This window comes from Nomascus leucogenys, chromosome 6 (genome assembly GCF_006542625.1).
Source record: "Nomascus leucogenys isolate Asia chromosome 6, Asia_NLE_v1, whole genome shotgun sequence".
Taxonomy (NCBI): Eukaryota; Metazoa; Chordata; class Mammalia; order Primates; family Hylobatidae; genus Nomascus; species Nomascus leucogenys.
Window position 1 is genome coordinate 50,325,600 of NC_044386.1, and position 12,656 is coordinate 50,338,255.

The 12,656-nt window shown below is 43.7% G+C and overlaps 1 protein-coding gene across 1 annotated transcript in view; it reads left to right on the top strand.

Annotated features, from left to right (window-relative positions):
• TNFAIP8L3 (TNF alpha induced protein 8 like 3) overlaps positions 1-7,737 on the top strand; it is a 38,101-nt gene extending 30,364 nt beyond the window's left edge. Inside the window, exon 2 of the mRNA XM_030813794.1 lies at positions 5,900-7,737. Coding sequence (XP_030669654.1) covers positions 5,900-6,462 — 563 coding nt within the window. The 3' untranslated portion in view covers positions 6,463-7,737. The remainder of the gene's footprint in view (positions 1-5,899) is intronic.
• The last annotated feature ends 4,919 nt before the right edge of the window (positions 7,738-12,656 follow it).

Consider the following 12,656-nt stretch of genomic DNA (forward strand, 5'->3'; position numbering starts at 1 on the left):
AGACTTTCTTTCCTGGAGCATCTAACAGGACAAGTTCTCTATAGGATACATGTTGGAGGACACTGTCATAAATCATGGGTCCTACATTCATCATGTCAGAATCACTTAGGGAGCTTGTAACAATTTGGGGTAGAGTATGGAAATCTACTTGGTTGTTGTCTTTTCTTAAAGCCTTCCTGGTAATTTTGGCGGTCCATAACATTTGGGTTCCTCTACATGACACTTTTGATCTTTAAAGCTTCAGAGATGCTATCCCGGTGACCCTCCTGAGCCCTCACTGTAGAAGTTTGCACCCCAAATTACTTGCAGGTAAATAATAAATTCTTATACAAGATAGATGGCTGGAAGCTTATTAGGGAAAACACCCAGGGACTTTGTGACTTGGGGAAAAATACTGGCCTATATCCATGACTTTAGAAACCACTTCCTAACATCATAGCTGTCCCTACCTACGTGCAAATCCACCTTCAGAGCCCATGGACTTTACCCCAACTATTCTCACTCATGCCAGTGTGGGCTGTTTCACATGTTTCTGTATTTTGATTCATTGTCTATATCTGGCCTCATTGCAGGATCATATTCAGAGCAAGACCTAATTGAATACTTTTCTCGAGATTTCCTCATAGCACTTGCTACATAGCCAAACTAAGAGTAAATGCTCAATAATTGCAGAGAAAACAAGGGACAAAGGGGACCTTGGTCTAAAAGGGACAAAAGGTTGGCTCTAGAATTAAAAAGCAGGTAGAGCAGGTGGTAAATGTGGCAAGATGGGTAGGTACTCAGCTTCCCCTGCTGAGATAGAAGCTTCTTAAATGGTATAATCTTCCTCCACTCTTAAGTTGTATCTTTGTTACTTCTCGTTCTTCATATGATAAATATACATCACTAGTAGCTCAGGAATAGATGACCAACTTGTCCCAATTTGTATGGAACATTTCCAATTTTAGCAATGAAAGTCCACTGCCTGGGAAAGCCCTCCTTGCTGGAAAACTAGGCATTTGGTCACTCAAGAGGCAAAAATAGTTCCCTAATCAAAGAAAATCAAGACTGCTACATCTCATTCTACCCACCTGAATACATTTCCTATTGCTGCTGTAACAAATTACCACAAATTTAGTGGCTTAAGACACCAATTTGTCATTTTATATTTCTGGAGATCAGAAGTCCGAAATGGATTTTACAGAGCTAAAATCCAGGTGCTGGCAGGAGCTCCGTTTTGTTTTTTTCCTGGAGGCTCCAGGGGACGATCCCCTCCCTAGCCATCTCCAGTTTCTACAGGACACGTTCCTTGGTTCTGACTTCTCCATCCATCTTCAGAGCCAGCCACCATGTCACTCCAACCTCTGTTTTCATCATCACATCTCTTTCTCTAACTCACTCTCCCACTTCCCTCTTTCACCCTCAACTTAATCATGTCTGCAAATTCCCTTTTGCCAAGTAAGGCAGCATATCCAGTGGTTCCAAGGATGAGGATGTGGATATCTCTGGGGGTCATTCTGCCTACCACACCCACTTCTTTCTGGGAGTTGATAGAACACCCTAATGTATTAAATAAATATTTTTAAAATCTCACAGAAAATAAGCTATTTCACTTTGCTTAATCAGTGTTTTTTTAAATTTATGTAATCAAGAAATTCTTCTTTTCTTCCCAAGGAAGACTTCTTAACATTTCATGGAAGTCTGCTGCTCTTGCAGAAGAGTAGGATTCAGAATGGTAGATGCGCAGACTGCAAGAGTCCAGAGACATTCCACAACATGTGCAGAGTTTTGAGGGAACTCAGTTATAGATCCAAATTCCTCTTGACAACTTCAATACATATTCTTTGTACATACTAATATACAAACTCATCTGCCTAAGAAGAAACCTAAGGTCAAGGCGTGGTGGATCTCCCTTTCTTCCACTGTTGTAGCCTCGACCTCCTGGGCTCAAGCAATCCTCCTATCTTAGCCTCCTGAGTAGCTGAGACCACAGGTGCATGCCTGGCTAATTTTTCACTGTATTTTATTTTATTTTATTTTATTTTATTTTATTTTATTTTATTTTATTTTTATTGAGACAGAGTCTCGCTCTGTCACACAGGTTGGAGTGCAGTGGCATGATCACAGCTCACTGCAGCCTCAATCTCCTGGGCTCAAGCCATCCTCCCACCTCAGCCTCTCAAGTAGCTGGGACTACAAGTGCATGGCACCACACCCAGCTAATTTTTGTATTTTTCCTAGAGACAGGGTTTTGCCATGTTGCCCAGGATGGTCTCAAACTCCTAGGCTCAAGCGATCTACCTAGCTCAGCCTCCCAAAGTGCTGAGATTACAGGGTGTGGTGGCCAAGAAAAAAATTTTATTGGACATTTTGCCCCGGGGGTACAAAACCTCCTGGCAAACAAAGAGTTGATGTGAAATTCACATTGCCAGTGATGACTCTTTTGGTAAGGCACCATAACTCACCCCTGCCCATCTTATTTAGAGGTGCATTTCCAATAAAACTTCATTTCTTATGTTTAGTAAGTAGTTATCAAAATTTTGATATTTTATATTATACCTAAAATAATTAAAATGATAACTCACTCCAAAGGAAAATTTTTAATTTTTGCTTAGAGATTTATGGTCCCTGGAATCTTCTTTTAATTTAAATTTAAATTCATATGCATCCTTTGGTTGTAGAGAATTATGATGGATTGATAAATATTTTCAAGCAAAGCACATACATGAAGTTAAAGTGCTGTGGGTGAAGTAGAATAGAGATACAATTTCGAGGAGAAAAAAATGTAACATTTCCAATTTTTAAAGAAGACCTTGTTCATGTCATTTTTCAAGTGTACAATAATGGGTATTATATAACAACGGTACTTATGTTACATTGGACACATTTAAAAGAATGATTTAACAGGTTAATTTGAAAATGTCACTATTTACATTATCTAGAAACTATATCTTTCCTAACTATTTAATCTTAACATGAAAAATACTTGCTGACAAGTTTTAAAATATTCAAGGAGGTACACAGTTGTTAAAATTTCTTATAGGGGCCTGGCACAGTGTACATTCCTGTAGTCCCAGCTACTTGGGAAGCTGAGACAGGAGGATTGCTTGAGCCTTGGAGTTCAAGGCCAGCTTTGAGGCCACCATAGCGAGACCCCCATCTCAAAAAACAAAATAAAATAAATGTTGGTAAATTGAATTATTATGACTTTTTTGAGACAGTCTTGCTCTGTCGATCAGGCCAGAGTGCAGTGGCGTGATCTCAGCTCACTGCAACACTTGCCTCCCGAGTTCAAGCCATTCTGGTGTTTCAGCCTCACAAGTAGCTGGGCCTGCAGATGCATGTCATCACGCCTGGCTAATTTTTGTATTTTTAATAGAGATGGGGTTTAGCCATGTTGGCCAGGGTGGTCTCGAACTCCTGACCTCAACTGATCCACCCGCCTCAGCCTCCCAAAATGCTGGGATTACAGGTATGAGCCACAGCACCCAGCCAATTAATTATTTTTAAAATAAATCTTATATTTATTTTAAATGTGATATGTGAGCTCTGACAACTGGTCCAGAGCAGAATAGAGGAAATGCTGGCAGTACAAACAGCAGGGTATGGAATCAGGCCAGCAGGAAAGCCTCGGGAAAATGCCCACTTAACCCAGCCCAAAGGGTTAAACAGCGCCTGGCACAGAACCAGCACTCCCTTCACTCAGCCAACACCTGCTGTGTGTGGCCAATGTGCCAGGCATTGGGGGTAATTGGACTTAGACATGAGTCCCTGCCCTCAGGCACCAACCTGCCACTGGATGCATACGTAGTTGACCTGCTCCTTCTGTGTAAATGCATGTTGGCTGCATTTCTAGAGAGTCTAAAGACTTATTCTTGGGCAGTTTTTAGAAGCTGTGACTACAAAGCCATGACTCATTTTTTTATATTCTAGAATGGATCCATCTACATTCCACTATTCCTATTAGAATAGTCACCTGAGGAGGCATATACTTATTTCAGTGACAGGGCGATTACTCAACAGTCTTTAAGCTTCATCTGTGGAATTGACTTCAAAGCATACAGTGCAATCTTCTGAATATGCTTAGTGCTTGTAAATATTTGCCTTTGGAGAACAGCTTTGATTTTGCAGAGAACAAAAGCTATTCACACAAAGCTCTAGTGATCATGGTAGATGATGAGACTGGGCAGGAATATCATTTGCCTCAAACTCTGGAATAGCATCAGTCAGGAAGTCGGAGCTTTCTCATAGTAAAGAAGAGTCAGGAGAGATTGTACATTCCTTTTATATTCCGCACAATGAGGGTTTATTCCTCTTAGCACTGAGGCGGAAGGGAAAAGCCTGGCCATATCAGGGTCACTTGGGTGTGAAGTTGCTTAAAGATTCTATGGTCTCAGACTTTGGAAGAGAGCTTGCTAGGGCTGTGGAAGGCCCCTGGTGCTCACTGGTTTAGTTCTGCTGACCCAGAAGGAGCAGAGAGGGAGGGACCAGACAAGGACAACAGAAGCCAGGGCATGTGGCCATCACTCTGTCTGCTCTGCTTATCCAGTCACTCCTGTGTGGACACAAAGCACTGGACAAAAGCTCTTGGGATTCTCCAGGCCCTCATTCTCAAAAGGAATATTGGTTTTTCTTAGTATCGGTTTGATGTACACTGTATTTTACTACTTTCTTATTCTTCTACATTTCTCTGGTATTTTACTCAACGGCACCATTCCCTATGCTCAGAACTGAACTAGGTGCTCTGGGAGACATTGCCTCTGTCCTTGGGCAATTTGAATCTCCTTGGGAAGATAAGAACAATATACACACATACTGTAGAGTGAGGATAGCCAGTGGGTTTCATTTCAGATGTCAGCTCCAGTTAATTGGTGGCCTTGTAGAGTATTTCATCAAATCAAAACACCATCAATTGTAAGATGCCATTTTATGTGTTCTTAAGAAAAAAAAAATGCTATAAATTAAATTATGAACCATTTCTTTCTTATTAGTTAGAATTTTTATTTATACTTATTGAAAGAGGCTTTTTAGACTTCTTTGCATATAATATTGTGGATTTTTTAAAACATATATTGCTCTCATTCATTCATAAAGTAGAAAATAACAGCAAAATAAATTGGGTCTGGTTTTCCTAAGCTGCTTCACTTTCAGAGTACTACTCATCTCTAGCATCTTTGATTTGGAGTTACTGATGTCTGTGTTCCCACAGTACAACTCTCTATGCCATCAAGGGTATTCAGGAGGCAACATTTCTTACAAAAATTTCTCTTGACTTTCTCCCAAATCTCTCACAACTTTTGTGTAAATTGGTGTGCACACAGGTAATAACAACCACAGCACAACAGCTACCTGGCAACATTAACTGAAAGACCTATCCAATTTTCAATATTTCAAAATCAAAAGAATTCCTCTTAGACCCAATGATATGTGGGTTCTGAGGCTCAGTCAAAATGACTGTCGTGATCAACTATCCATGTCTGCCCTGGGACTGGGGTTGACAATGGGGCTACATTGTTGCCATTAAGCAATAATTTGCTCCTGTATAGTTTGCAAAGCTGAATGGTTTCCAGTGTGACAGCAGTGGTAGAGTGTTCTTTGTGAGCTAGTAGAATCAGGAAGTCTTTATGAATGAAATAGGTTTAAAAAGGTAAGATTTGGCCTGGATAAGAGGAGATGACCTCCAGCAGAGGAAAGAGCATAAGCACAGTTTAGGGGATTCAAAAGGGTAAACAAAGCATATCATGTGGAGAGGAAAGTGGGGAAACCAGGCTGGGGTGGGGTTTAATTAGGGAGTGAGGGGATATAAAGACATGAGTTTTTGCTCTAAGAACATAAGTTCAAGTTAGTGTGTTTTACTTGTGGGAAAATAATAGACAGTTCTTATATTTCTAAAACTTTTATATATATTTTTTTACCATAGGTCCTGATGTTTTTAGTTCAAAGAGTCTTGCACTTCAAGCCCAGAAGAAGATTCTGAGCAAAATAGCCAGCAAAACTGTGGCCAACATGTTGATTGATGACACCAGCAGCGAGATCTTTGATGAGCTCTACAAAGTCACCAAAGAGCACACACACAACAAGAAGGAAGCCCACAAGATCATGAAAGACTTAATCAAGGTGGCGATCAAAATTGGGATCCTCTACCGGAACAACCAGTTTAGCCAGGAGGAGCTTGTTATTGTGGAGAAGTTCCGGAAGAAGCTGAACCAGACGGCCATGACCATCGTCAGCTTCTATGAGGTGGAATACACCTTCGATAGGAACGTGCTCTCCAATCTCCTGCATGAGTGCAAGGACCTGGTGCATGAACTGGTGCAGCGGCACCTGACGCCCAGGACCCACGGGCGCATCAACCACGTCTTTAACCACTTTGCCGATGTGGAGTTCCTCTCCACCCTCTATAGTCTGGATGGAGACTGTAGGCCCAACCTCAAGAGGATTTGTGAAGGAATCAATAAGTTGCTAGATGAGAAAGTCCTTTAAATGCCTTCCCTCCTACTGGACTTTGCTGCTTTAAAGTTACAGCACTCAACCATGATCTGGGTGAGAATCAAGAACATAAGCAGAAACCCTTGTCAAAGATGTCCATGTTCTGCCCTGTTCATCCCTCTGATGCTGATTCTGATGCTGAACTGAGCTCAGGTGTGTTTTTCTTCCAAGCTTTCTAGCAAGGTTTCTACTTAAAATCACCTGTGTGCAAGCCTAAAGGACATTTCATCTATTCTAAGCAGAAAGGCTGTTTTGTTCATTACAGTGAGTGCTGTTCATCTCATGGAATGGGAGGAGCACTAAACCAGGAGACAGAGGACATGGATTTGGTTTCCAGCTTAACCAGTTAGGACTCTGTCCTCTGCATTCTGGAACCATGATGCCTGCCTGCCTGCCTCACAGGGCTGTTGTGAGGACCAGATGAGATGATGTATGTTCATACTTTTGGAATCTCTAATTTAAGGTCTTAATATTTTGTCTTCTGAGCGTGAGGGGATAAACCTGGATGTAGACTATTAAGCAGCATAGGAGAAAAGAACAATAGAATCTAATGAACTGGGTTTGCAATCTGTCTCTAAATGCACTGCTTCAGACAAAGTGAAATCCAAAGGTGTGAAAAAGTATAGCTGCAAATTGGAAAAATGTGTTTCAAGAGTTGTCTTTTTGGCCAGGCATGGTGGCTCACACCTGTAATCCCAGCACTTTGGGAGGCCGAAGCGGGCAGATTGCCTGAGGTCCAGAATTCGAGATCAGCCTGGCCAACATGATGAAACCCCATCTCTACTAAAATTACAAAAATTAGCCAGGCGTGGTGGTGCATGCCTGTAATCCCAGCTACTCAGGAGGCTGAGGCAGGAGAATTGTTTGAACCCGGGAGATGGAGGCTGCAGTGAGCTGAGATCATGCCACTGTACTCCAGCCTGGGCAACAGAGCAAGACTCTGTCTCTAAAAAAATAATAATAATAATTTTAAAAAAGAAGTGTTTTTGAGGTCTTAGATGTTCAGGTTTATGATCCTGCGGAGGGAAACTTTCCATGGGGGGGTAGGGAGAGAGAGTTTTCCATCCACAACACAGAAACAGAGAAGCACTGTGCTCCCTCTGCAGGACCAGCCTTCCCTTATCTAAGGGGCATGGAGCTCAGGGAGGCTTTATTCCATATGCACGGGAGAATCAGGCAGAATGAACCCCTACCCATCTTTCTTGGCCTTTCACAGTCATTTTGTGCTGTTTTCTCTGGTTCATTAATAAATTGAAACTGCCCTCCAAACAAGAGATCTTAGAGTTGTGATTCAAAATAAAATTCCTTGGAGTTAAATACAGTGTTAAGAATAATAGGATTGAAAGGAAGAAGAAAATGAAGAGCAAGCGTTCTGCACTCGAACCCCAAGGGGAGGTAGATTCAGGGGAGCACAAGTGGGTGGATCTGTGAGATGGTCAATGGGGAGCTAGCCCACAGACACAAACCACCTTCTCCAAATGTCACAGCCTTGCTTTCACAGCACAGCTTCTGACATCTTTTCATCATAGTCTTAACCAACGTCAGAACAATGTACTTCCTTTCAACACTGTGCCACATTAAGAGACTTGCCCTTCCTCCCATCCTCCTCTGCTTCTCTTCTAATGATGATGTAAAAATACCATCCTAGCACAGCTCTATGGTTCATCGCACCCCACAGTCTATCTCTAGCAGGAGCATCAAGAGATGGTTTGTGGGGAGGTGTGAAACAATGTCCACTGAGCCTCACTGGCCATTCAGCCTCAGCTGGCTGTCATGTCAACATCATAGCAAACCATCTAGTTACGTTCTTCAGCCACGCAGCCAGAATTAGTTCATAGGAAGGCTATTCAGTATGGAATATGGAGGAGTAAGGCCAACCCCTGTTCTCCATATTGGACAAACATGGCCTAGCCCTCTACTCAAACCCAAGGGTTGAACAATGATGCCCTGTGCACACCTGGGCTGGGGAGATGGCTAGTCATTTTCATTTGGCACTGCTGGTGGGAACTACAGGCAGTTGGCTCCCCTTCCTTCCCAGCTGCCTGCAAGGCACCAGTCCAGCAGTGCTGGATTTTCTCATGCAGTCTTCAAGGTTTGCCTTGATGTATTTATCTGACCAAAGACTGTTTTCTTGTTCAAGAGATGGTTCTAGAAGTAGGTTCACTGTTCATTAAGTGGACCATTACAGAGAACTCAGACCCAAGAGGAATGAGTGAACCTGTCTTCTGTCCGTGTGAGATACAGTGGGGAAGAAGGCAGGATCCCCAGCTAAAGAAGGTGATGGGTTCTCTCCTGGCCCTGCAGGCCACAGCACAACAGTGGTGTAGGAGGAAGGCTGAGCTGGGTTCTGACAGCCCACAAGTCTCTAAGGAAACTGGGTCCTTTCTGCTTTGGTCAAGGAAGGATCAGCACCTCCACCAGTGAATCTCACCAAGTGCAATGGCAGAGTGTGGACCAAAACATTTTCTATTACCTTAGGCTCTCTGCTGAGGGAGCCAGTGGGCTGTCTACCCAAGACCCCCAGACTTAGCAGCAGCAACCAGTGGGGAGCTGGGCTACCTGGGCACAAGAACTCCTCTAAAAATACAAAGCCAAAACCAATCCCATGTGCACATTTCAAACATACGATTTGCATCTAAATCAAATGGTTCTTGAGTTTCATCAAGCAGCTGAAAGGCCTACAAATTTCAAATATTTTACATAACAACCTAGTGACCAAAGCTAGCATCTCATTATACAGTCCTATTGGTTTATCCTAAGTACTCTAACCACATCACCTGGTGGCCCTGAAAGGCTATTTTGGCTGAAAAAAAATGTGATAGAGGCCAGCAGATGCTTTGGAAAGCAGGACTCTAGATGTGCATTTGTGCTCAGAGCTCTGTACAAAATCTCAATATGAGAACCCACAAAAGCAGAGTTAGAACAGCTACACTTTTAGGTCCCCAATAACAAACATATCATTTTGCAAAGTGATGGGAAAGCAATTTCGAAAGAAGCAATGGTACAAGATGGCTCAATTGATCTAGCTCTACACAGACTTCAGACAGCAATGCCTGATTCAGCAAACCAAGTAGGGGCATGACATTCCTTAAGGCTGAGGAGTGGCAGGAGCAGCTTGCATAAGTCATCTGGAAACATCACTCGGTCTTCAACCATCCCTGAACACTCAGCTCTGTCCCCACAGGAGGACACCAGGGACTTGTGCTGAAATCCTCATCAAGCCCTTTTGTGCGTGTCCTTCCTCATGTATCTGAGCCCTGCAGAAACACATTCCCTGCCAGCTGCCGCCTGCCATGTGTCTGTACCACTCTTCTCTGTGTTTGCATCTGTGGGTCTTGACACCCTCAGTAACTCCAGGTCTCTGCTCAGCGACAAAATGAAAAGACTTCTCCATCTGTGCTTCTTCAAACTCTCATCTCTCCCATCTGTACATTTTATAGAATCAAATCAGTACATTCATTGGCTGCTCCAATGAACTTATTGCATCCGTTCATATTTTAAAAAAGAAAAGAGCTCGAATCAGGCCTAAGTGCCCTCTGCCCTAATATCTTTTTTTACTTTTTTTACTTTTTAGAGATAAGGTCTTCCTCTGTCACCCAGGTTGGAGTGCAGTGGCATGATCACAGCTCACTGAAGCCTCAAACTCCTGGGCTCAAGCAAGCCTCCTGCCTAAACTTCCCGAGTAGCTGGGACTACAGGTGTGCACCACCATGCCTGGCTAATTTTTTTTTTTTTTGGTAGAGACGGGGGTCTCGCTTTGTTGCCCAAGGTGGTCTCCAACTCCTAGCCTTAAGCAATCCTCCCACTTCATTCTCCCAAAGAGCTGAGATTACAGACGTGAGTGAGCCAACTGTGCCCAGCCTTGCCCCAATATTTTTAGGTCTTTTTTTAATTCAACATGATCCCAGAGGTCAAGACCGAAACCAATCAGTGAAAATTCAACTTTAGCTGTGAAAACATTGCACTAACAGGAGCTATCCAACAATGGACCAGAATGTTGACAATAAAGTTATGAATCAGATGGCCTTCGAGAAGAGGGTTGCCAAGGCCTGCCCAACTGGGAGTTGAATGGTCAACTGGATTTTGCTTGTTTAATCTGACCCTGCTACATGAGCCACAGCCCAAGCTGGACCCAGCTCATGCTCTTTCTTTAGAGGGAGGTCTTGCTTGTTGGCAAGGGCAGGGGAAGGGGAGAGAGAATCTCCTACAACACTGTTCCTCAAAATAGCATCTATGAATCTCTGAAAGTCCTGAGGGCAAGAGGGTGGGGGAGGTGGAGTCCATGAGTTCCAAAATAAGTTTTTAAGTTTTTGTTTCATTCTGACAACTTTTTTAAAAAATTAAAATCAACATAAGTATGTTCCACATCATTTGGGAATGACCTTATAGCCATGTGGTGCCATCTGGCTTCAGTCTGAGTTTCTGAGGTTGTGTTTACAACATCACTCATGATGACTGAGCACGGCAGGTGAAAGAAAAGAATTCAACTTCATGTGTTTAAGGTCTGACATCACCTAGAGGTCTGCAGGGCGAACTTGCAGGGTCTGTGAGTACTCAATTTAGAGAAACATTGCTACGACATATGAAAGTGGAGGCTTGCAGAGAATGAATGTCACCTTCCCCTAAACAGTGACTTATTTGTGGGGGCTTGAAGGTTGAGAGGTGAGCCAAGTGTCGGAAGCACCCATAGGTCTGCATTCTATATGCAGGTCAGCTTCCACATGTTCTGCCTGCCCTTTGAAACCTGGCCAAAAGAAGCTACCACATATGTGTTAGTCTGCTTGCATTGCCAAAAAGAAATACCTGAGGCTGTGTAATTTATAAAGACAGAATGTTTATTTTGTCTCATGGTTATGCAGGCTGTACAGGAAGCATGGTGCCAACATGTGATCCTGGTGAGCACTCAGGGAGCTTTTACTCATGGCAGAAAGTGAAGTGGGAGCAGGCATGTCACATGGCAAGAGAGGGAGCAAAGGAGCAAGAGAAGAGATGCTCTCTTTTAACAACCTGTCTTTTAAACAACCAGATCTCACATGAATTCAGAGCAAGAACTCACTCATTACTGCGAGGGCAGCACCAAGACATTCATGGAGGATCCATCCCCATTGAGCCAAACATGTTCCACCAGGCCCCGCCTCCAACACCAGGGATTACATTTCAACTTAAGATTTAGAGGGGACACACATTCAAACCATATCAACATAGAAATCAAATTAAAGAATTGACCAACCTACGCTGGCAATCCTAATACTAAACCTCAAAGGCTCAAGAGTGTCCACCACTGGACAAAGCAAGCAGTGTTACTCCCAAGGAAAGGAACGGGGAGAAGCTTTTGAAGAGGTCACCTGCACGTGCTCACACTCTGTCCTAGTTCCAGCCTCATCTGCTGGCATGCAGACACAAGTCCAAGGCCTCAGGAGACCTTGTATGCTTCCAGGATCCCAAGAGGTTGTTCCTGAAGAATGAGGCCTGTGGCTCTAAGATACTGGTGATATCAAATTCCTTCCAGCCCCAGAAAAAGAAGAGGTCAGCTGGTGCAAAGACTCACACCCACCCCCAACAGCACTACGGTTCCACTGGTAGCCTTGCCTTTTCCTTACATGCCTTTCCTTTGCTGAGCTGGGGCAGGTCTGTACAGAGGAGGGGTCCTGGCAGCCCACCCAGGCAGCCAGAGTCTGGGCAGCCAGCCCTCCCAGGCCTTCATATAGAGCTCCTTAGCTGACTACTAAGGCCATTCTGGACCAGTTCCTGAGACAAGGGAGTCTGGGGTTTGGCTCCCAACTCAAGGAGCAGCTGGGCAGGAGCCAGAGCTTGGCACAGAGTGAGTGCCAGAGGCTAATGGGGAAGTGGCAATTAGGTTATGTTAGGGAGAGAAGCGCTTTCTCAGGCTCTGTCACTGGTAAAGGAAGAGCTTGTGGGCTGGTCCCCGAGGAGGGACTTGGGCTCTTTCCACCTCTTCCAGCAGCTGGCTTCCCTGTAAGAGGGTCACATTTCCTCTCAGCCATGGGATGGGGCTTCCCCTACTTTGTGTTTCAGAAATAGTGACAACTTGATTTTAGAAATAGATTGTTGGCTTTGGGTTGGGGGAGATGAGGGAGATGGATATTTTGGGGTTTGCTGTCTTTTCAGCTTTCGCAGTCAATAGAAAATGTAGAACATGGAGCCAGCCATGGGTCAGGAGGATTTGT